Source organism: Ursus arctos, chromosome X (assembly GCF_023065955.2).
Source record: "Ursus arctos isolate Adak ecotype North America chromosome X, UrsArc2.0, whole genome shotgun sequence".
NCBI classification, from domain to species: Eukaryota; Metazoa; Chordata; class Mammalia; order Carnivora; family Ursidae; genus Ursus; species Ursus arctos.
In genome coordinates this window covers 79,436,084-79,460,603 of record NC_079873.1, presented here as the reverse complement: position 1 = coordinate 79,460,603, position 24,520 = coordinate 79,436,084, and the positions used below count along the sequence as shown (strand labels likewise).

At 45.0% G+C, this 24,520-nt stretch overlaps 1 protein-coding gene across 1 annotated transcript in view; it reads left to right on the top strand.

Moving 5' to 3' along the window:
- NXF3 (nuclear RNA export factor 3) overlaps positions 1–15,644 on the top strand; it is a 60,279-nt gene extending 44,635 nt beyond the window's left edge. The window contains exons 6-24 of the mRNA XM_048213802.1: positions 1,042–1,197; positions 5,246–5,399; positions 8,486–8,660; positions 8,882–9,035; positions 9,711–9,794; positions 9,889–9,993; positions 10,106–10,186; positions 10,307–10,376; positions 10,532–10,620; positions 11,016–11,125; positions 12,920–12,956; positions 13,278–13,346; positions 13,432–13,487; positions 13,627–13,734; positions 13,855–13,913; positions 14,024–14,139; positions 14,235–14,277; positions 14,840–14,912; positions 15,458–15,644. Coding sequence (XP_048069759.1) covers positions 1,042–1,197; positions 5,246–5,399; positions 8,486–8,660; positions 8,882–9,035; positions 9,711–9,794; positions 9,889–9,993; positions 10,106–10,186; positions 10,307–10,376; positions 10,532–10,620; positions 11,016–11,125; positions 12,920–12,956; positions 13,278–13,346; positions 13,432–13,487; positions 13,627–13,734; positions 13,855–13,913; positions 14,024–14,139; positions 14,235–14,277; positions 14,840–14,912; positions 15,458–15,644 — 1,926 coding nt within the window. The remainder of the gene's footprint in view (positions 1–1,041; positions 1,198–5,245; positions 5,400–8,485; positions 8,661–8,881; positions 9,036–9,710; positions 9,795–9,888; positions 9,994–10,105; positions 10,187–10,306; positions 10,377–10,531; positions 10,621–11,015; positions 11,126–12,919; positions 12,957–13,277; positions 13,347–13,431; positions 13,488–13,626; positions 13,735–13,854; positions 13,914–14,023; positions 14,140–14,234; positions 14,278–14,839; positions 14,913–15,457) is intronic.
- The last annotated feature ends 8,876 nt before the right edge of the window (positions 15,645–24,520 follow it).

The following is a 24,520-nucleotide window of genomic DNA, read 5'->3' as shown; positions in this document are numbered from 1 at the left end:
ATGTAGAGAAAAAAGGGCACTGTTGGTAGGAATGCAAACTGGTGCAGCCACTGTGGAAAACAGTATGGAGCTTCCTCAGAAAATTAAAAATAGAATTACCACGTATGATCCAGTCATTCTACTACTGGTAGCCAGTAGAAAACGAAAACACTAATTTGAGAAGAAAGAAAATAAAAGCCAAAGAAAATGAAGACACTAATTCGAATAGATATATGCACCCCTACATTTATTGCAGCATTATTTCCAAAAGCTAAGTTACACACGCACACACACACACACACACACACACACAGTGTATATATGGTATATATAACATGGTGTGTGTGTGTGTGGGGTGTGTGTGTAATGGAATATCACTCAGCCATAAAAAAGAGTGAGATCTTGCCATTTGCAACAACATGGACGGACCTAGAGGTTACAATGCAAAGTGAAATAAATCAGTCAAAGAAAGACAAATAACATTATTTCACTCATAGGTGGAACTTAAGAAACAAAACAAATGACTAGAGGAAAGAGAAAGAAAGAAAGAAAGAAAGAAAGAAAGAAAGAAAGAAAGAAAGAAAAGAAAGAAAAGAAAGAAAAGAAAGAAAGGGAAAGGAAGGAAGGAAGGAAGGAAGGAAGGAAGGAAGGAAGGAAGGAAAAGGAAGGGAAAGGAAGGAAGGAAGGAAGGAAGGAAGGAAGGAAAGAAAGAAAAAGAAAGAAAAAAACCCAGACTCTTAAATAAAGAAAACAAATTGGTGGTTACCAGAGGGGAGATGGGTGGAGGGATGGGTGAAATAGATAAAGGGCATTAAGAGTTCACTTATTGTGAGGAGCACTAAGTAATGTACAGAATTGTCGAATCATTATATTGTACACATGAATCTAATATAATGCTGTATGCTAATTGTGCTTCACTTTGAAGAAAATACCACCACCACCACGAATGACTTTCTAACTTACAGTTCTACCTCTGGAAGTTTCGTTTGTTCTCTGCGATGCAAAACCGTATCTCCTAAAAATCACAGACTGTCATTACAGTACTTTCATTGGATCCTTTAGAGAAGGAAGCATCAATCTGGAGCTGCAACAGCTTCTCTGAAGTACACGCCCTCATTGTTGTCTGTGGAACAGCTCTACAGTCCAATTTCTAAACTGACCTGTGTCCTGCACATCCCCCTCAAAAGTAGAAGAGGCAAATCTGTGGCAAATCTTCAGGTAAGATATTTGAAAAACTTCAGAATCTTTAGTCTACCCTGTGGAGCCACAGCCCATCAGAACGTTTGAGCTCACAGTCTTTCGTCCCCTTTCACATGAAAAGTGTATCTGGAGATGGTAAAGGTGATGGGGTGAGTAGATGCCTAAAGGTAATCAAACCAGTTAGGGTTTGAGTGTCTGAGACTTCTCACAGGAAGTGAATGCTTCAACTGAGATTGGAGGCAAGGAGGAATTAACCAGCAGAATAAAGAGAGGGTGGAGACTAACCAGATATAGCAGGAAGGAAATACCTGGTAACCTGGCTCATCTCTTGGGAGACCCAGTGTGGAAATCCCTTACCCAGCAGTTTGGCATGCTGAGAAAAACTTTGTGATACTTAACAAGACTATAGAAAGTTCCTGAACCCTTTCTGCCCTCTCTGCTCCCACCTCAGGCCTATAATATCCACCAGCCCTCTAAGGGGTGTGTGATCTTATTACTATGATTTCTCTCTGTGAAATCCTTATAAAGAAGAAAGAAAATCGTTTGGTAAAGCCGTTTGAGCATGATTTTAATTTGCATGCCGTTTTATCACTCGCAGTGCAAAATATAACTTTTAATTGCTGCTTCTCTCCTTATCCCAGATAATATTTTTCACTGGAGAAAATTCAGGAATTGGAGGTCCATGCCATCTGATGAACATGTCTAGAATGGCAGCTTAGACATCACTTAGCAGGGATCCTTGGAAGGAGGAAGGGAGGGAGGTCCCTCCCCAGAGGGAAACTTCTGGGAGATTTTGTGGGAAATGAAGCATTAAGGGTGAGTCAGAGCCCGTGTACATTAAATCCAGTAGCAAGAACTTTTCTTCAGCCCCTCCCAACTATAACAGGAAACCAATAAGCGTGTGATTGAGAGACAAAAATAATGTGAAAAAAATATATAGATTTAGATATATACAGTTAAGCCACACACATACGTATGATTTTCGTAATGAAATTTCCAACCAGGTATATACTACAATGCTATAAAATCTTATATCGGTTATTTTTTGGATTTCAAGTTGATGTATTTATTTCAAAATCAAATGCAGTGTAGGAATGTGTATTTATTAGAAAAATATTTTTGTCTGTATTTTTTATCTTGTTACACAGCAAGATGTATTTCCGTGGTAATTTCATTTATATCCCCCAGATATACTTCCCTGTGCACAGTAATATATAAGTACATTTACATGGACATATATATTCTTCCAAATTTTGCTCACAATATGTGTATACTATTCTCCATATGTTATATATATATGTGTGTGTGTGTATGTATATACATATATGGAAATACATGCACACACAAACATACATACATGCATGTGTAATTGTTTTGTACATGTTTAATCTTATAAGTTTGTAATGTATAGTTCTTATTTGAATTGTTTCAGTGGACTTCGAGCGACAATCTTTTATTAATCAGATTCATTTATATAATAGAATACTAAACATTTGCCTTTAAAACACATTCCATGCGTTTTTCCCAATAATTTGCATTTCTTTATATGTGACATTTCTGTTTGGGATAGAGAAAGTTATTTTTTTTCTTTAACTTCCCTTTAATTTGTCCAATTAAGTTTGCAACAGAGTTAAAAGTTTTTCTTGGGTCACATATCTGGTTTTGAATGCCCCAGGTGTTCATGTCATGCTGGCAGGGTACTCAAACAACCTTTTCCTCAATGTCTTTGTCTTGGAGATGATGGTGGAGATGAAATCCCATTCCTCAGGCCTGGAGGCCTGAATAGGGGGCCACATGGATAGCACTGTCCTGGGGGTGGTGTGTGTGGCCCAACCAGGAGCAGAGGAAAAGTAACCTCCAAGGAGGGGAGGAAATGATCATTTACAGAATTATTTTAAGCCAGAGGCACTTTACATGGTATCTCCAATGACCTTACAAGTATTCAGTTATTTTGCCCATTATTTACACATGTAGAATGAGGTGTAAAGCTCTTTTCCATTGTGCCCTGAAGCCCTCAATGCTTTGAATGACGAATTCTCACTGGGCTAGTATTTGATGCAACCCTAGGTGTTTCTTGTTTTGTTTTCTGTCGTAGCTGTATTATTTTTAAATGAAGAAAACCCATGAAAATTAAAGCAATTTCTGTACTATCAAAAGAAAAAAAAAATAAAAGTTTGAAAAGAAGGGAGTAAATATTTGCAAACAATATTACAGAATTCGTGCTACTGGGCTAGAAGATGAAGGACTTTTGTTTATCAGTGGAGAAAGGGGCAAACGATAACAAATAATTTACATAAAAAGCAGAATGCTTCTCCAGTACACATCTGGAAAGGTGCCACACTGCATTAACTGAAGAAATGGCAATCTGGAGATGTTGTAATAAGTAAGTGAAAACACCAATTTGTGGAAAATTATTTATGTGATTGCAAATTTTTTTGAAAGTGTGTATCTATAACCACATAACTACACAAATATTTTAAGGTAAGTGTACACATTACCTAAAGAGAAACACCCCCTGGAAAATGTGCACCAATCTATTCACATCAGGTATCTTGGATATCTGTGAGTTGGGGTGAGGGGATCATACAGATGAAAGGTGCAGAATGATTTCATTTTCTAAGTATACGTTTTTAATGTTTAGCATTTTGCCATTAGGCTAATTTGCTGAGAGAAACACTTGAAAATATCTAATAGCCAATTCACAAGCAAAGTTCACATATACTTACCATGTTATGAAAATGTTCACATGATACTGTTTAATTAGCAAATACAAACTTCAGCTCTTGACCTGACAGTTTACTGTGTGTGTGTGTGTGTGTGTGTGTGTGTGTGTGTGTCTTACACTTCCCTTCCCCCCAAATGTTCACACCCTCATGTGCAGAGTTTTCTTCACCTCTCTCAGGGACTGAATTTTCTCTCTCAGGGCATGGAGATCCAGGAAGGGATTGTGGGCAAAGAGTAGAAAATTCCAGAAAGTAGTGGAAAATTCCAGCAAGTTCTGGCTAATGCACTGGAGCCCAGGCGCCTCCCTCCTTCTTTTCCCCATGTAAAGCCCTCTGGTCTGAGACTTTCAGAGCTACAGTTCTGTCTCTGACCACTAAGGGGCATCTACCTATGCTGACTGTATTTTTTGGTGAAGAAAAAGGCATGATTTGTTTTATTCTATCTCATTACAGTGACCCACCAAACTCTGTTTGCTATTTCCTTTTTAGTTTCCAGGTCTGCTCTGTGTGTGTGTGTGTGTGTGTGTGTGTGTGTGTGTGTGTGAGAGAGAGAGAGAGAGAGAGAGAGCGAGAGAGAGAGAGCGGGATGGGGTGGAGAGAGAGAGAAAGAGAGAGAGTGTTGTTTCTGTTTTTGTTTGCTTGTTTCGGTGGGGGAGGGTAAATTTGTTTGTTTGCTATTATCTCTCTGGAAGGAGCTGGAGATAATGCCAGCCGTGTGATTATTTTCAGAACATTCTGTTATTTTGCTCTAACTTAAAAAAATCCCACATATTGCAGCAAGAATTTAGTTCGGCTACATGTGCATGGACATGTCACCGCCGTTCCATGGAGCTCAGTTGTAGTCTCTGTTTCTCCAGGTAGCATCTGAATGACTCCAAACAAGCTCCAGCACCTCATTAAGCTGCAGCAACCTTGCAAAGCTGGTGACTGTGATATCAGACTCCCCTTGTGAGGAATCCATGACAGAGCAGATGCAATGTAGCAAGTCCAGAGCCTGGCCTATAGCTGGCACTCAGAGTTCTCTGGGTTTGCAGAATGAGGGAACAAGATGTATTGCAGTGGATACAGAGGCATGCAGAGCTCCCTGTGTTTGTAGCTGCAAATACCTGGGTCCCACCCCTCTTGATTCTAGCTGGCCTTTTCTGCAGGGCTGAACCAGTTGGAAACAGCTCCCTGGCAGGCTGGTAACAAACTCAGGGGGCAGTATTTGTACGAAGTGAAGTCTCCTCTGGCAGCTGAGGCTCTCTTCTCTATGCCTTTGAGGAAGGGACTTCCTGTAAGGATTCCATCTTGTTTGTGTGACGCTGACAAAGTGGTTTGTGGCCTGCTCTCACCTTCCTCAGCAGCTGTCCCTGGTTGTCTCCAAACCTCCAGCTCCAGACCCCACGGATTCTCTTCACAAGCAACCTGGGAGGACACTGGTGACAGGTCACTGCCTTCAGTCCACACCATGGGTGAGTTGGTCAGCACGAGGCCTTGGCCTCAGATCCCCAGAAGGTATGAGGGGTTCTGGGTCCCTTCCCCCACCCCACCCCACCGGCCACCCAGCCAACCCCCGTTTAGAGGAGCGGGGGAGAGGACCCAGGCTGACTACTTCTGCACTCTCTGGAGGAAATGGGCCAAGTGGGCCCTGACATTCCCATCCTGGTTCCACAGGGAAAACCTCCTCTCCTATGGAAGTGGTCAAGGCTGAGGAGAATTTTTTTTCACTGGTTGAGGGGATAGACCTGACTTATGTGGTCCTCACAGGTCCAGACTTTGGAGAGTGGGGAGGGTCCCCAAGGTTGGCTGGGTGGGAGGCAAAGGGAAGGGGGTTGGTGTAAATTAACATTCTTTGGATGCCTACTAGAGGTGGGGGAGGGGCAGAGACCCCACCATTACCCTTGACGCTTACATCAACTACTCAGGGTATATTGCATTACCCCCATAGACGTTTCTTGAGGTTGGCCTTACAGCCCAGCATATGACCGATTCTGGAATGTTCCATGTGTAGTGGCTATGTGCACTGTTCCATGCCAATTAAGTAAATTTGTTAATTTACTTAATTCTCATTTTAAAATCTCCACCTAGTGGAACTTATGTCTGCCATTTTGTGTGTCACTCAAGGAGGTGTGTTCCCACTGTAATCGTGAGTTTATCCATTTCTCCTTTTGCTGTCATTGTTTGCTTTGCATGTTTTGGCTCTGTGTTAAGATATGCACACAAATTTAGCATTTTGTATTAATGGCTTCTTTTTCCATTGAACCTTTTATCATAAAGAAATCTCCCTCTTTTCTCTAGTAACGGTTTTTTGTTTTGTTTTGTTTTTTCTTGAAGGACTACCTTTCCCTTTAGTAATATGGGTATACCAGGTTTCAGTAGGTTAACGTGTAAATGGTATACATTTTGCCAAATTTTATTTTTATTTTCAAATTTTCTAAATCATTTAAATCTTGCATGTGTCTCCTTTAAGGAGCATTTGATGGAATGGTTTCATTCCAGTCTCGTAATATCCGTCTTTCTCTTTGGAATATCCAGTCTGAAACTTTCAATGTAAATACAGATACAACTTGGTTTCTGTATACCATATTAACTGCACATTTATTTCTGCCTGTTGTTAGGCCCCTTTCCTCTCCTTTCCCTGAAATGATTTAATATTTTCTTTTAGAGGGAGAGAGGGGTGGGGAGGGGCAGGGGGAGAGGGAGAGAGAGAATGGCTTGATCTCACAACCCTGAGATCATGACCTGAGCCGAAACCAAGAGTCGGACCCTTGGGGTGCCTGGGTGGCTCAGTCAGTTAAGCGGCAGCTCTTGGTTTTGGCTCAGGTCATGATCTCGGGGTCATGGCCTCGGGATTGTGAGACAGAGCCCAGAGTTGGGCTCCTTGCTCAGCGTGGAGTCAGCTTGAGATTATCTCCCTCTCCCTCTCCCTCTCCCTCCTACTCTGCCCTCCCCTCCCCCTCCTACTCTGCCCTCCCCTCCCCCTCCTACTCTGCCCTCCCCTCCCCCTCCTCCATCTCTCTGCCTCTCTGTCTCTCTCTCTCTCAAATAAATAGATAAATAAAATCTTTAAAAGAAAGTTGGACACCTAATCGACTAAGCCACCCAGGCGCCCAAATATATATATATATATATATATATATATATATTTTTTTTTTTTTTCTTTAGTATTAAATTGTTACCTCATGGGGCGCCTGGGTGGCGCAGTCGTTAGGCGTCTGCCTTCGGCTCAGGGCGTGATCCCGGCGTTACGGGATCGAGCCCCACATCAGGCTCCTCCGCTGTGAGCCTGTTTCATCCTCTCCCACTCCCCCTGCTTGTGTTCCCTCTCTCGCTGGCTGTCTCTATCTCTGTCAAATAAATAAATAAAATCTTTAAAAAAAAATTGTTACCTCATTTGGCTGGACAGTTAAACATTCTTTAGCCATTCTTGTAGCATTGACCCTTAAGACTATGATATACTTTTTTTTACCTTTTCATGGTCTTATGTAAATTCCTTCTTTAAAGCTCTTCAGACGGTGAAAGAACTTTGGAACACTTTGATTCCTTTTTTTTTTAATAATTTTTATTTTGTTATATTAGTCACCATATAGTACATCCCCAGTTTTAGATGCAATGTTCCATGATTCCACTCACACTCTCCCAGTGTATTGCCATGAATTTTAATTCTATGTATATTTAAACCCCTAGAAGAAATTAGTGTCCTGGTGCTATATAGTCAATACTTAGTTAGACTTGCCTACATATTCACAAATGCCATTAGTCTTTCTTTCCTGCATCTTTGTGCCTCCATCTGGGATTGTATTTCTTCTGCCTGAAGAAGAACCTTTAATATTTCCTTTAGTTTGAGTCTTCGGGTCACAAATTTCCCCAGTTTTGCTACATTAACATCGCTGTGAAATGTACATCTTTTCTTTAGGAATGTTTTTCCTTAAAGCATACTTTGTCTCCTATTAGTATTGTCATACTGACTTGATTATCCTGTTACTTTGGGAAAGTTCTCAAGCAAGAGCTCTTCAAATGCCACTTCTCCACGTTTCCCTCTCTTTCATTCTGGGACTCAAATGAAGCATGTGTTAGATATGCTCACAACATCTCCCTTAATTCTCTCCCTCTCTCTTTTGGTATCTTCCATATTTTGTCTCTCCGGGCTTTTCTGGATATTGTCATCAGATCTAACTTTCACTTCTCTAATTCTTTCTTCAGGCGGGAACTCACCTTTGACCCTTGAACCATAACACCAAACTTTCAGGGTGGATTTTGTTATCCCCCCCCCCAGGGCAGAGGAGGGAGCTGTGAGTTAGAGATGACAGGCAACTTGCCCCAGGTCACCCAGCCCGAAAAGGGCAGAGCAAGGGCTAACATCACAGATTAAACCCTAGGCCCAAACCCTTTCCTTTGCGCTCGTTTTCTTCTTGGCTGCAAGCGAGCCCCACCTCTCATCTCCCGGGAAATGGAAACACAGCGAAGTTTTTCAACCTTTTTGGCACCGTGCTCTATTTCATTGTAGATGATAAAGCCAGTGATAGTTCTTCATTAGCCATGATCTTTCCCCAGAACCGTTTGTGGTATTGGGACCACTGATGTGTTGTTCTCAATTTCAGGGCATAATGACGTAGGTAACTCCTTACAAAGAAGAACAAGATGCTGGGGTATTTACCGAAGGAGATACAACAACTGGTCTGAACAAGTCAGTTCTGGCGGTCATTCTTCGTCCCACCAGCAACAAGATGGAGATCCAGCAACAAATGGCGCTCACACAAGCACCCGAGTGAGATAGTAAGTGACCAGTCAGCATAGCTGAAGTGTACCAGCCAGTGGAATACATAGCCCTGTAGTTGAATATGTCATTCCCTTCTCCAACCTGGAAGAGTGAAGAGTGATAGAATCAGGTTAATGGTTGAGCAAACTTTATTGTACCCTGGTATCAGTGGGCAAACGTGTAATGGAAGACTTTCTGAGCACGTGTGGACTACTTCCTTCTCTCCACTTCCCCACAGCGCTCCCTATGCCATTCCACCGCGTCATCGGAGAGGCAATTTTCAGAAACAAGACCAAACCCAAGCTAACGTGGAGGGAAAGCAAAAGCCTCCAGAGAGAAGAGTGGAGCAGGAGAGGCAGGATGAGACCATGGGGAAATGGTACAAGATCATTGTGAGTGTCCTGGCAAAATGGACCTAATAGGTAGAAGAAAGTGAACAGAGGGAACTGTGTTGGACTCGCGTAGAGATGCTAGGTACTTTTTGGGGGGCAGAGGAGTGAGTAATCGGTCTTTTTATTACTAGCATCATCACATTTGCTACATTACATATGTTAACATCCTAGTTAACATCCTAGATCAGGTAAGGGCAGACTCAGAGAAGCAATACAAAGGGGACAGACTGACTACAGGGAGAATCAGGTAAGTCGTCTAAGAGCAGAGGAAACTACAGCCAAGGAAATGGAGCAACTCCACACCGGAAGGCTCAGTTTAGCTCTAGCCGACTGTGGGAGGAGGTTGAGTCTCTGGGGTCTGTTGGAGAAGCGGGCTAAGGCACCCTGCCCTGAGCTAGGATCACTTGGACCTTTATAAAAGGAAGTACATGTTAAACATCTTAAGTCGATTATTTGAAGAAAAGTGTTTGAATGGAAGGAAAGGTTATTTGGGAAATCCATGTCTGGTACAAAAGTTTGCAATAATGGATAATGTCTTCTCATAAGAAATTATTTTAAAGCCCCCCACCCACCCACCTAAGGGTATGAAAGGAAGACATGGTTGGGTCTTATCTTAACCTTGGATTCCATTGTGTCAATCTCTTCTCCCATCTCTCCCACCTCCCTGCCTCCTAGATTCCATTCGGCATCAAATATGATGAGAAGTGGCTGCTGGATCTGATTCAGGGACAATGCAGTGTCCCATTCACCCCCATCGAGGTAAGAGAAAACAGTGAAGCAGATGAGAAGAAACAGGGCAGATGAGCAGTGGCTCGGGTCTCATATTCTCTTTCTCTTGCCATTCTCCCTACAGTTTCACTATGAGAGAATGCAGGCCCAGTTCTTTGTTGAGGATGCCAGCGTTGCCTTTGCATTGAAGGGTGTCAACGGCAAGATCTGGGATGAGGCTAACGAAAGGGTGCGTGTCAAGGGCATGGCTGGGGCTAGTTAGGGGCAAGAGGGCAGGACAGGGGCAAGGTCTTGTGTCAGATTTCCTGGTACTTACCCAGCCCCTCTTGTGTTCCCTACAGATCTCTATCTTTATCTACCCCTCTGGCACACCCCACTCTGTGCAGAAGGAGCTGAAGTCAGAAAAGGTGGAGCAGACAAAGGTAATGCAGACTCAAGACTGGTTGTGCATCCACATCCAGGCCCGCACCTTCTTCCCACACCTATTGCCCCCCATCTCCACCTCAAACTCAGAGCCACTGACCCCATCTCTAACTCTGCAGCTGCCCATGAACAAACGATATGTAGTCTCCCAGCAAGCTCTTAACATCCAGAGAGTCCACTTTGGCCCTGGTATGTCTCCATCAGTAATTCTAGGGCAGGTGAGGGCAGAGGAGCCTGTCTGGGAAGGAGCCTTACGGATGCTAACGTGGGGAGGGGTTGGTGCTGGAGCTGTGCCAGCCGGGCCTCTCTCAGCCTTCTGATTCCTTCCTCTCGCCTTCTCGGAGACTTGATCACCCATGATATTGAAATGGTACCGAGTCTTAGAAACAGCATGGCTGCCACCCTGCAGACCCATGAAAAGAACATGCCCGAGGTGAGGACTCAGGCCCAGTGCTGAGACTGATGGTGAAGGTGGGAGAGATTAGGTAGCAGAGGCAGATTGGTCTCAGATATCCCCTGTTGGGGTCCTCACTGTAACTCTTCCCTCATCATAGCTTTTGCCCTCGAACCCGAGCAACAAGACCCCCTGCCAGCTGGACAGCCTGTGCAACACTCTGCAGAATGCCGCCAGCATCAAGAACTTGAACCTCTCCAACAGTGAGGTGAGGTGTGGTACCCAGGTCCTTCTTTGAAAGGAAGGTGGGGAGAGCTCACGGGGTGGTGACAAGAGTCAGGGAAGTGGATTTGTTGGAAAAGGGAAGGGCTGGGGGTGCAGGGTCATCCGGGCCATCTTTCTCTGCTCCGTGTGTTTCCTCCCCGTAATTGTAGGTGAAGTCTGCAGGGGAGTTGGACCAGGGCAAAAGTCTGCAGCCAGAAGAGATGAGTGCCGGCGGAAGCCCCCCATGCACCGCCTTCCCTGATAAATCAACCAACATAAGGTCAGTTGTACACTGTGTCACCCCGTGGGACTCTGAACTCTGCCTGACGGTGCCTGTTTGGAGGAGGCAGCAGCTCTGTGCCTTTGGCGGGGGGGGACCAGAGGCTCTATGCTCTCCTCTCCGTGTCCCTCGCCTGTGCTTAGACGTCTCCTTCCCTTCCTCTGACCTGCTCACCCGTTTGTCTGGTCTGAGGTCCGTTTGCAGGCTCTCTGCACCCAGCCTTCTCTAGCGTGCCCTGCCCAAAGTGTGATCCACGAAGCAGGGCTCCCCTTCCTCACTAGGGCCAGAGTGACCACCTTGAACCACATGCTGTGACCTGGACTGACAAGGGTCCTCCAGCCCAGGGCCTCATGCTGAGACAGGCCTTCCTGCCTCCCTGCCGAAACAGGGCTTCCCTCCCTTGTTCTGAGAGGGACCCTCCTTTCCTTGAACCAAATGTATCCCCACTCCAATTCCAGGCTGCCTTGGCGGCTTTCCTGCCCCACGTTGAGGGCCGAGGTCCTGGGGGACTGCCAACATGACATCCATTCCTTTGACCCGCTGCCAGGAGCTGGGCCCTCCCTGGGAGAAACCAGGGTTCCCTGAGTCGGGGGGCCAGAAGTGGGTGACCGCCAGTGAGCAGAGGGCTTCCTGAGGCAGGAATGGAGGACAGAGGGCAGAGGTGCCTGAGAGGACAGAAGGACAGGCCTCTCAGAGGCTCCGCCCCCTCCCCTCCCTCCACACGTCACATCATCCCGAATGGTCCTTCGGCGGAGCCCTGGGTAGCCCGACACGGGTATAATCCCTCAGGCAAGGAACCGACTGAGACGGGCACAGGTGCACTGGGGCCATCAGGAGGGAAGGCGGTGATCATAGGAGGGGACCACAGACCCTCGGCTCCACGCTGACCTGGGGTTTGGCCCACTACTCCTTCTGGGGTAGGTCTCCTGCCCCCGTGGCTGCCTCGTTCCCCATGTCGGGCTCAGACTGAGCTCACACAGGTGACAAAGGTTCAACCGGCAGGCAGTGGGCCCCCAGCCCTAACACCTGCATGTTTTCCATTCCTACCTCGGGTGCCAGGGCCAGCCAGGGAGATGAAGGAAAGGACTGCAGGCAGAGGGCCGTTTCCCCCTTCTTCTCTCTTCCTGCCTGACCCCCACCACCATGGTAGAGCTTCTTTCCCTTCCCTTTGCTTTGCGTTCTCTCCCTCCTTTGTCTCTATTCCCCTATGTCTCCCTCACCTCTCCCTTCCTACCGTCAACCCCTCTTCTGTCTTCATCCGCCTCCCTCTCCCTCCCTGCCTCCTGGGTCTTGCCTCACTCACCTCCCTGCCCCAGCATCCTGGACCACTCCTGAGGGGTGTCATGGTCCTGCAGAGTGCTGGACCCCTAGTGAGGTAGCAGAGCCCTGGGCTCCCACCCCATTCCCTCTTCTGTCTGGAGCCTTTGGTGGGGACCTGAAGGAAGGAAGGGAGGCTGGAAGGGGAAGGCAGCCCTGGAGCCTGGGCTCCAAATGTTGCTTCTGGTGGCACTGGAGATGGGAGTCAGGGCAGTCTAGGTGGGATCCACGCAGGGGGAGAGGGAAGAGGGGGTGGGGCGGAGGAGTGGAATCAGATAGAGAGAGGAGGGGAAGGGAGTGCGTGCTTTCCCTCTAGGTCCATCCACAAGGGAGGTGCCAAGGGCCCCAGGAGGCTGGGACACTGTAGTGTAGGTGGGACATACTGGGCTGTGTGTCAGGTGTAAGTGTGCTTGCTCCCATGATGAAGGACACCTGCAAAATTTCGCTGACTTTTCTGTTTTGTCTGGATTTCTGCAGCTCCATCCTGGAACTGTTTCCCAAGTTATTACGCCTGGTAGGTGTATTCCTTGATCACTGACTCCTCTCCTGGCACTGATGCTGCCCCAAACCTGCCCTGAAGCCATTTAGGTCTTGCAGAAGTTAAAATTTTCATGACCCTTAAAACTCATGGAGGTCCAAATCCACGTGGAAACCCAACAAGGGCTCCAGATGTCCTCCAGCCACGTTCTCCAGGGGCATCAGTCTTGGCCATGTAATTTCCAGGGCCCTTTTGCACCTGGCCTCTGACCCTCACCCTCTCCGGGGCCCATCCTTTCCCTGATTGTCCAGCACCAGCTCCTGGTCTGCACTGCCCACTGCCTTTTCCTCTCCCCAGGACAGCCAGGAGTCACCCTCGCCAACGAGCGTTGGTATTGCTGCCCACAAGAGGTTACCAACCTGCAAGGTGAGGAGGGCGGATCAAGCAGGGCTTTGGGTGGTGCGTGAGGAGGGGGTATCCGCCGTGGTCTTGGGGACTTTTGTGATTTCAGGGAAGCTTCTTTGGATCTGATGCGCTGAAGAGTCTAGTCCTGCGATTCCTGCAGCAGTAAGTGCTCCAGGGAATCTGGGGAAGGGGATGCCTAGGATGGGTGAGGCCACCTGAGCTCAAGACCGCTGACTGTGTCTTGAAACCTCATTTGGGGTCCAGATCACAGAGACAGACTGACCTCATTGCTCTCCCACAGGTACTACTTGATCTACGACTCTGGAGACCGTCAGGGTCTCCTCGGTGCCTACCACAATGAGGCCTGCTTCTCCCTGGCCATTCCCTTCAACCCCGGGGAGCCAGCCGCGTGAGTAGCAAAGCTCAGACTCTGCTCCTGGGCCCTGTGGCTCCCCAGCAGACACAGGGCAGCTCCTGGAAACACCCCCACTGCCCAGACCACCACCTCCTGTTCCTCTGTCTCTCCTAGAAGCAGCTTGTGCGAATACTTCAAGGAAAACAGGAATATGAAGAAGCTCAAGGACCCCTGTGCGTGTGTGATGGAGAAGACTGGGCAGGGAAAGGGGGTGTGCAGGGGTAATTACAGGGCCCAGGGTGTGGCAACCCCCAACCTTCGCTTGCTTCTCCTCCCCCCATAGCCCTGCGTGTTCAGCTGCTGAAGCGTACAAAATGTGACATCATGCGCTCCCTCTGTGTGCTGCCCAAAACTCAGCATGACCTCAGCTCCTTCGTGGTGGACATGTGGTTCCAGACGGTGAGCACTGGCTTCCTCCCTCAGGCAGACCCGGGAAGCCACGGGTGGGTAGGAAGAAGTTTAGGTGACGTAGCACCTGGGCTCTTCCCTTTCAGGAGATGATGCTCTGCTTCTCTGTCAACGGGGTGTTCAAGGAAGGTGCGTGTGTGTAGAGCCTCCTCCCCAGATGCTCCTCTGCTCTCTCCCTGCTAGCTGGGCTCCCTCTCAGAACTGTCCCAGCTTCCCTGGTGCCTTCCCTTCTCTTCCTATTCCCCCTGTGTTCTCCCATCTCTACTCTGCCCTCAGATCATCCTGGTCTGAACTAGGGCTATGCCTGCCTGCCCCACACAGCTTGGGCATTAGGGATGCAGTCTGTGGAGTTGGACAGCTCTCACCCTAGATCCTTACTCTGTGACCTCGGGCTCTTAACCTGTAAGTTTCCTCATTTGCTAATGGAGCTAATGATGTCCATCTCTTGAGCAGCTGTGAAAAATGCATCAAATGCACTTCTGAAGTGTTTTTTACTGGTCCCAGCACGTGGTAGGGTCCCTGCCACTGGGAACAGATTGCCTTTCCCATTCAGAACACCTTGACTCCCCAGAGAACAACTGTCCCCTTCAGCATGAATATCAAGTCAGACCCTGACTGGGGAATGCTGTGTGGGTACGGAAAGCGTGTGGAATGCTGAGGGGGTATTGTTGTTTGTTGCTCGTTGTTGCAGCGGTAGGCATGTCTCAGGATTCTGTTCGTGCCTTCACCCGGACCTTCATCACTACCCCTGTCAGCAAGTACAGGTGAGTGCTTTGTTGTGGGTGGAGCACGCAGTTCAGTATGAGTTCAGGGGTATGGGAATGGGGAGGTACAGTCTTTGGGGTGTTCTCAATATTGTGAAAAGCCAACAGGTACATCCAAGAAATCATGTTTCGTAGTGATTAAGAGCTTCGGCTCTGGAATCAGATAATGGGTTCTTTCCCTGATCCCAACACTCACTAGCTTTGTGACCTTTGTCAAGTCACATGATCTCTTTGTGACACAGTGACTTCCTCTGAAAATGCAGATTAGACTGTCCACTCCTTGGCAGTGTGAATATGGATGTAAAATTGTCCGTGGTTTGGGGACAAACCTTTAAATGGAGTGAAATTGGTTAGACAGTCTCTCCAAAGTTTGGCTCTGTGAGGGGTGAAGGGCAAGTAGAGGTACCAGCCAAGGAACCTGGGTGGCAGGCACAGTAGGGGTATGGAGACAACTTGGTTGCTGAGTGGCAGTGGGAGCCGGATCGTTGTTGAGGCGTGGGGTTGTCTCTCTGTCCAGTTTCCGAGGTCCCATTTTTTCCCTTCAGTCTATGCATCGTGAACGATGATTTGTTTGTGAGGGACGCCAGCCCCAAGGAGACCCCGAGCACAGTCTCTATCCCAGTGCCTACACCCTCCTGCAGCTCCTGGCCCACCCTTTGCCAGAAGCGGCAGGAAATGGGGCAGACTTTCTCCACCCAGTCTGGGATGAATCTCCAGTGGTTTCAGAAGTGAGTGCTGGGGGTGCATGGGGATAGGAGGGAGCTGGGAGGAACCAAGATTGAATCATGTTAACTTGCAGGTAATTTGTTTTGCTTACTTACTTCACTCATTATCACCCTGAACATTATCCTTTCATTACTTATAAGCTAAGCAGTTTTTTATTATTTATTTATTTATTTACTTACTTACTTACTTACTTACTTATTTTTAGCTAGCCTGGTTTTTTAAACAGTTGTTCATTACTTCCCTAAGTCCATGGACTTGTACCTTTAGTGACAGACATTTTGGTTTCAGGAGTTTTTCCCAGTACACATTGTGCCACAGGGCTCATTCCATTGCCTAAGTTGTGATAAATGTGGTGGCGTGTTTCTTTTCCATAGATTGGGAAATGGTACTGTGCAGTCAGATTGTCTCTGGCTTTAGTTTTAACAGATATCACCTGTGCTTTCTCCACACTAGGTGACTTCATGACAGCCAGTGGGACTACATTGGTTCTCACTTGGCCCAAGGTGAGGTTCAGGAATTTAGGCCAAATGAGCGGAAACTGGGTGGCCTGGGAAGGAGACTCAGGGCTCCTGACTCTGCTGATCTCCCAACTCCCTCTCTTCACTTCCTTCAGGCCAAGCACATGATCCCAGAGGAGACCTTCATCCAGACTCATCCAGGGTCCTGAGAACACAGCCCTGACAAGAAACTGTTTTTGTGGCCATCTTCACCTTCATCATCTTTGTTGTCTTTTTTCTCTAGCCTGAGTTCATTTCTGCCTGAGCGAGAGGTTTGCTGGGAGCTGGGTAGCCAACTTTTAACTGACACTAATCCGCTCCAAGACCAATTGTGTATTTTCCCACGCAGGATCCCTGATTCTCTTCTTAATAAATAGTGACATTGCATGTTATGTTGAATCTGTGCAAAATCCCTTCAAGGCCTGTATTGTGATCCCTGGTTTACAGAGAAAGAAAAGGAGAGCCAAAGAGGGTCAGTGACTCTTGGAGAACAGCAGGGTAGAGACTCAAATACTAGACCACTCCCAGGCTGTGTGTGTGCCCCATGGCTGTGTGGCTGTTGTTCTCTTATTCTGTTATACCTTGGGGATAGTGTTCTGTGCCCCTAGCGTATTTGTCAAATATTTGTAGGCAGAGAACCGTGTTCTTTCTTAGCCATACAAATCCATTCAAATTTAAAAGCAATCCATTTAGGGAAAAACAGCATTAAAGAGCACAAGAGAACCTGGGAAGAATAAATTGCCCTCATATACGACTTACATTGTATTAATATCCTTGACATATAAAGGAATCACTAGAAAGAGGGGAAATAGATATCAATCAAGAATTGTTATTAAAGGGGGCGCCTGGGTGGCACAGAGGTTAAGCGTCTGCCTTCGGCTCAGGGCGTGATCCCGGCGTTATGGGATCCAGCCCCACTTCAGGCTCCTCCGCTATGAGCCTGCTTCTTCCTCTCCCACTCCCCCTGCTTGTGTTCCCTCTCTCGCTGGCTATCTCTATCTCTGTTGAATAAATAAATAAAACCTTTAAAAAAAAAAGAATTGTTACTAAAATCAATAGGGATACCCAAGATATGTATGAAATCCATCCAACCATAATAACCTACAAAAACACAACTGCAAATGTTTAGACAAGCTACTAAATGAGAAAATAAAGCTGACCTGGAGGCTGGTGTTCTCTGTCCCCAGGGTTCTAGTCAGATATTTTTACACATAGAATACTGTTACCTTCTTAGCCATCTACATCTATTGAAAAGCAACCTGTTTGAAGAAAAACAGCATTAAAAAGCACATGAAAATCTTGGGATAAAAAATTGTCCTCATGTAAAACTGATATAAAATGTCCTTGATATATATATAAAAAAAAAATCAGTGGAGAGATCAGATACTGAGATCAACCTAAAATTCTTATTAAAAGAATGGTAATGTGCAAAAAGCCTAGGAAAGTTTATCCAAACATCGTAATAATAAAAACACATTTGCAAACATTGAGATGAGATACTAAATGAGAAAAGAAAGCTAAAGACTTTTATTTCCAGGAAAATACATTGTGTGTGTGTGTGTGTGTGTGTGTGTGTGTGTGTGTGTGTATCTGTCTGTAATGATATACTGTATAGGATATGTAGAAAACTCATTAATTATAAAAGTACATTGTGCCAGGTAAAAATACTTGGAAAAGACATAATCTCTTAGAGGCAGGATTTTTTTTCTTTAGGTCAGAGATCCCCCCACCTTTGGTGTGTAGGGTACCTATTGGGGTCTGGAGGAGATGGAGAATTATTGATATGAGGACGGCCCCTCAGAGTCAGTTCTGGAAGGTGTTCACAGGTGGACCCTCCCTTGAGGCCTAGGAGCATAGTGGAAGGAGGGGGTTCAAATGTAGGGGCAGACCTTGTGTGCCTTCATGAGCAGATAAGTAAACAGCCCTTCAGACCTGCACCTCCTGGGCAGCCTCTAGGTTGCGGCTGTCTATGGTTGAGAAGTAGGAATGTTCCCCTAAGCTTAATTTTGTATGTAATGGGGACTTAAGGAAGATTTCTGAATGGGTGTAGTGACAAAATCACCTTCCTTTTGAAAGCCAGTGACAAATATATATTAACAATATAAATATTATAAATATGTATGTGTATACATATATATTTCCACACCTAATCTTATCAAGTCAATAACTATCATTTTTTTAAAATTACTAAAATAGAAATTACTATAGTAATTTTAACAATGAGGCTGTTATGCTCACATTGTTTTGAAAACACACTTGATTTTGAAAATGCAAATTTGTTCGAATTCTATTGAGTTTATCTGAGGGAAACACTAGATAACAGAGGATTCTTAGACCCAACTGAACCAAGCCACAAACCTCAAATATCTGCCAGCTCCCTCAGTTCACAGTTAAGTGTTATCAGCCACAGCCATCCACATTTGATGTTAGAATTTTCTGTGTGATTCAGTTAGCTTTCTTTCCACCACTCGATATCTCTATGTGTGTATATGTATGTTCTCATCAACGAACATGGCATGTCTCATCATGTATTTAGATTTCATCACTGTTTTGTAGTTTTCAGCACACAAGTCCTTAAAATTACACCCAAATATTTTTGAGTGGTTCCAAATTACATTGTGCTTTCCGGTTCAAATTAGAATGTCTATGTGTTCATTGCTACTTTATAGGCATGCAATTGATTTTTCCACTCATCTTGTATCCTATTACCTTGTTGAACTCACTTACTAGTTTTAGGAAGTGTGTGTGTGTGTGTGTGTGTGTGTGTGTGTTCCTTGGGATTTTCTTTTTTTAAAGATTTTATTTATTTATTTGACAGAGAGAGACAGCGAGAGAGGGAACACAAGCAAGGGGAGTGGGAGAGGGAGAAGCAGGCTTCTTGTCGAGCAGGGAGCCCGATGCCAGGCTTGATCCCAGGACCCTGAGCCGAAGGCAGACGCTTAACAGCTGAGCCACCCAGGCGCCCCATCCTTGGGATTTTCTACCTAGATAATTATGTCAACTGCAAATAAGGAGACTTTTTTTCGTTCCTCTCAAATCTGTATGCCTTTTATTTCTGTTTTTTTTTTAATTTCCTTCCTTCCTTCCTTCCTTCCTTCCTTCCTTCCTTCCTTTCTTTTCTTTTTTCTTTTTTCTTTTCTTTTTCTTTCTTTCTTTCTTTCTTCTTTCTTTTTCTTTCTTTCTTTCTTCTTTCTTTCTTTCTTTCTTTCTTTCTTTCTTTCTTTCTTTCTTTCTTCTTTCTTTCTTTCTTTTTCACCCGTTGTCCCTGCTGAAATGTCCACGTCATGTTCAATAAAAGTAGTGAGAGTGTACATTTTCCCCTTTTTCCAGATATTAGTAGGTAGGAAGCCATTCAGTCTACCATCATTAAATATAATTTTGCTGTAGGTTTTTTGTAGATGCTCTTTATTAAGTTGAAGAAGTTTGCCTTTATTTCAAAAGAGAAAATCTATTAGAGCTAATAACTGAATTTAGCAATGTTGCAGGATACAATATCAAAATACAAAAGTGAATTTAGCAATGTTGCAGGATACAATACCAAAATACCAAAAAAATGCATTTTTATGCGTCATCACAGAACAATCTCAAAATGAAATTAGGAAGACAATTTCAACTACAGTAGCATCAAAGAGAAGAAAACACATGAATAAATTTAACTGGGAAAATGCAAAACTTATATTCTGAAAGCCACAAAGTTTCATTGAAAGAAATCAATCAAGACCTACTTAAACGGAAAGATGGAGGAGGAGGCAAGGTGGCGGAGGAATAGGGGACCTAGTTTCATCTGGTCCCTTGAATTTAGCTAGATAACTATCAAATCATTCTGAACACCCACGAATTCAACCTGAGATGTAAGAGAAAAAAAAATCTGGGACTCTACAAGTAGAAAAGCGACCACTTTCTGCAAGGTAGGAGCTGCAGAGAAGTGAATCTGAGGGGATATATGGGAAGATAAACAGTGGGGGGAGGGAACCTCAGTAAGCTGGCTACCAGAAAGTGATATAGCACAAGTGGGCAAAAACAGAACCCTTAGAAATCTGCTCCAGTGAGAGACAACCCTGACTGAATGGAGCTCGGGTGGTGAAAAGGGGCAAATTTCTAGATGGGACTGTGTGTGGTCTCAGGATCCCTGGAGTCACAGAAATAACCGGGGTGCCTGAGCCAGTAGAGTTCCCAAGCATTGGAGCAGGGAAACTGGTCAGGGTCAGTGAGCCTGGGAGGGGGCTCTCAGCTCAGTTTACCATAAACTGCGAGCTACAGCTGGATTGGGCGAGTGCTCTCCGTGTGGGGACCATGCAAGTGACAAGAACTTGGGACCCCCTCTGCCTTCCCTTGGGAGGGGCGGGGTGGGTGCGCGCAGACCCTGGGGACAGCTCGCAGTGCCCTGCAATAAACAGGAATGTGGCGGCCCTGCACCTCCCCCCCCCCACCAGGGGCTGAGTGGGTGTGCGCATGGCAGGGCAACAGCTCTCAGGGCAGGAACCCTGTAAAAGACAGTAGCAGGCAACCCTCTGCTTACCGCCCCCCCCCCCCCCGGAGGGACAGAGCAGGTGCGTGAAGGCTTTGGAGACCACTCTCTGTGCCAGGGCCCTACAATGTGCAGGGACCTCCACCTGCCCCCCAGGAGGATCAGTGTGGACACGCACTGTACAAGTCTGCAGAGTTTGGCACACACAAAAGTGAAGACCATTTATCCCTGAGGGTTTACTGAAGAGAGGGGATCACGATCTTTCGGCTCTCGGGCTGGAGATCGGGCGTGGCCATTTTTATTTTGATTCTGTGAAGAAGTGCAGAGAGCCTTCCAGGAACAAAAGCCACACAGAGGACCAGCTTACACCGAGCCTGGCCCCCCCTGCCCCTGCTAGGGGGGGGGGGAGCAACTCTGCCCAAGCAAAGGCACCTGAGAAACAGCGTGGCAAGCCCCTCCCCCAGAAGACCAACCAGAAGAACAGGTGCGCAGCAAATTTATGGACCACACAAGACTGTAAACTCCAGCACTAGGGGAAAATCGTATGTAGAATTTGAGGTGTTTCCTCATGATTCGTTCATCTTTCAGTTTAAATTTTTCCGTTTTTCTTCTTTTTTCCCTTTTAAACTACTTATTTTATCAACCCTTGTTTTTAAGTCTTTTGTTAACTTCCATTTTTTACATTTACATTTTATGGATACATTTTTCATATTTGGCTTCCTTTCACTCTATTCAATTTTATTTTTGTATATATATATATATATATATAAGTTCTGTTTTCTTTACAATTTCGGGATTTAGTGTCTTCTAACACACAGACCAAAATACACGCAGGACCAGCTAGATCACCCGGTTTTGTCCACCCTGTGAGAGTATATTCCCTCCCTCCCTCCTTTTTGTTCTTTGTCTTTTGCTTTTGCTTTTCGTTTTTGGTGTCTGATCTCTTCAGATTTGTCTAGTGTGCATTTTGCTTAGCTCGTGGTTGATATTTTTGATTCTGCTCACTCAATCGTCCATGCTTCTCTGGACAAAATGACTAGACAGAGGACTTCACAACAAAAGAAAGAACCAGAGGTAATACTCTCTGACACAGATCTTTTTTTTTTTTTAATGATTTTTTATTATATTATGTTAGTCACCATACAGTACATCCCTGGTTTCCGATGTAAGGCTCGATGATTCGTTAGTTGCGTATAACACCCAGTGCACCATGCAATACGTGCCCTCCTTACTACCCATCACCGGTCTATCCCATTCCCCCACCCCCCTGCCCTCTGAGGCCCTCAGTTTGTTTCTCATAGTCCATAGTCTCTCATGCTTCATTCCCCCTTCTGATTACCCCCCCTTTCTTTATCCCTTTCTTCCCCTACTGATCATCCTAGTTCTTATGTTCCATAGATGAGAGAAATCATATGATAGTTGTCTTTCTCTGCTTGACTTATTTCACTTGGCATTATCTTCTCCAGTGCCGTCCATGTTGCAGCAAATGTTGAGAACTCGTTCTTTCTGATAGCTGAGTAATATTCCATTGTATATATGGACCACAGCTTCTTAATCCAGTCATCTGTTGAAGGGCATCTCGGCTCCTTACACGATTTAGCTATTGTGGACAATGCTGCTATGAACACTGGGGTGCATATAGCCCTTCTCTTCACTATGTCTGTATCTTTGGGGTAAACACCCAGTAGTGCAATGGCTGGATCATAGGATGGCTCAATTTTTAACTTTTTAAGGGACCTCCACACTGTTTTCCAGAGTGGCTGTACCAACTTGCATTTCCATCAACAATGTAGAAGGGATCCCCTTTCTCCACATCCTCTCCAACAATTGTTATTTCTTGCCTTGTCAATTTTTGCCATTCTAACTGGCATAAGGTGGTATCTCAGTGTGGTTTTGATTTGAATTTCCCTGATGGCTAATGATTTTGAACATTTTTTCATGTGTCTGTTAGCCATTTGTATGTCTTCATTGGAAAAGCTCTGACACAGATCTAATCAATACAGTTATAAGTAAAATGCCAGAGCTGGAATTCAGGGCAACAATTAAAAAGTTACTAGTTGGACTTGAAAAAAGCCTAAAAGACACTAGAGAATCTCTTAGGGCAGAAATGAGATCTAATCAGGCCAAAATTAAAAAATGTTCTAAATGAGATGCAGTCTAAATTGGGTGCTCTAACAACTGGGGTAAATGAGAGCAGAAATCAATGAACTAGAAACCAGACCAGTAGACCAGATCAACGAAACTAGAAGCTGGTTCTTCTAAAGAATTAATAAGATCGATAAACCCCTCATCAGACTTATTGAAAAGAAAAGAGAAAGGACCCAAATTAATAAAATCGTGAAGGAAAGGGGAGAGAACACGACCCACACCGAGGAAAGACAAAAAGTTTTAAGGACATATTATGAGTAACTATATGCCGAGAAATTAGGCAATCTGGAAGAAATGGATGCATTCCTAGAGACGTATAAACTACCAAAACGGAAACAGGAAGAAATAGACAACCTGAACAGACCAATAACCAGCAAGTAAATTGAAGCGTTAATCAAAAACCTCCCCCAAAACAAGAGTCCAGGGCCGAAAGGCTTCCCAGGGGATTTCTACCAAACATTTAAAGAAGAAATAATACCTATTCTACTGAAGCTGTTTCAAAAAACAGAAATGGAAGGGAAAACTTCCAAACTCACTTGATGAGGCCAGCATTATCTTGTTCCCCAAACCAGACAAAGACCCCACCGACAAGGAGAATTACAGATGAATATGGATGCCAAAACACTCACCAAGATACTAGCCAATAGGATCCAAGAGTACATTAAAAGGATTATTCACCAGGACCAAGTGGGATTTATTCCTGGACTGCAAGGGTGGTTCGACATTCACAAATCAATCAACGTGATACATCACATTAATAAAAGAAAGGACAAGAATCATATGATCTTCTCAACTGCTGCAGAAAAGGCATTTGACAAAACACAACATCCTTTCTTGATTAAAACTCTCCACACTGTAGGGATAGAGGGAACATATCTCAAAAATCATAAAAGCCATCTACAAAAAGCCCACAGTGAATATCATTCTCAATGGGGAAAAACCGAGAGCCTTTCCCCTAAGGTCAAGAACATGACAGGGATGCCCACCCTCACCACTGTTGTTCCACAAAATACTAGAAGTCCTAGCCTCAGCAATCAAACAACAAAAAGAAATAAAAGGCATTCAAGTTGGCAATGAAGAAGTCAAACTCTCACTCTTTGCAGATGATATGATACTTTATGTGGAAAACCCAGAAGACTCTACCCCAAAATTGCTAGAACTCAAACAGCAATTCAGCAACGTGGCAGGATACAAAATCAATGCACAGAAATCAGTTGTATTTCTATACACTAACAATGAGACAGAAGAAAGAGAAATTAAGGAATCGAAGCCATTTACAATTGCACCAAAAGCCATAAGATGCCTGGGAATAAACCTAACCAGAGAGGTAAAAGACCTGTACTCTAAAAACTATAGAGCACTTATGAAAGAAATTGAGGAAGACGCAAAGAGATGGAAAAACATTCCATGCCCTTGGATTGGAAGAATAAATATTTTTAAAATGTCTTTGCTACCCAGAGCAATTTACACATTCAATGCAATCCCTATCAAAATACCATCGACATTTTTTCACAGAGCTGGAACAAATAATCCTAAAATTTGTATGGAACCAGAAAAGACCCCAAATAATCAGGGGGTTATTGAAAAAGAAAGCCAAAGCTGGCAGCATCACAATTCCAAACTTTAGACTATACTACAAAGTTGTGATCTTCAAGACAGCATGGTACCAGCACAAAAACAGACACATAGATCAATGGAACAAAAAGGAATCCAGAAATGGACCCTCAACTCTATGGTCAACTAGTCTTTGACAAAGCAAGAAAGGATAT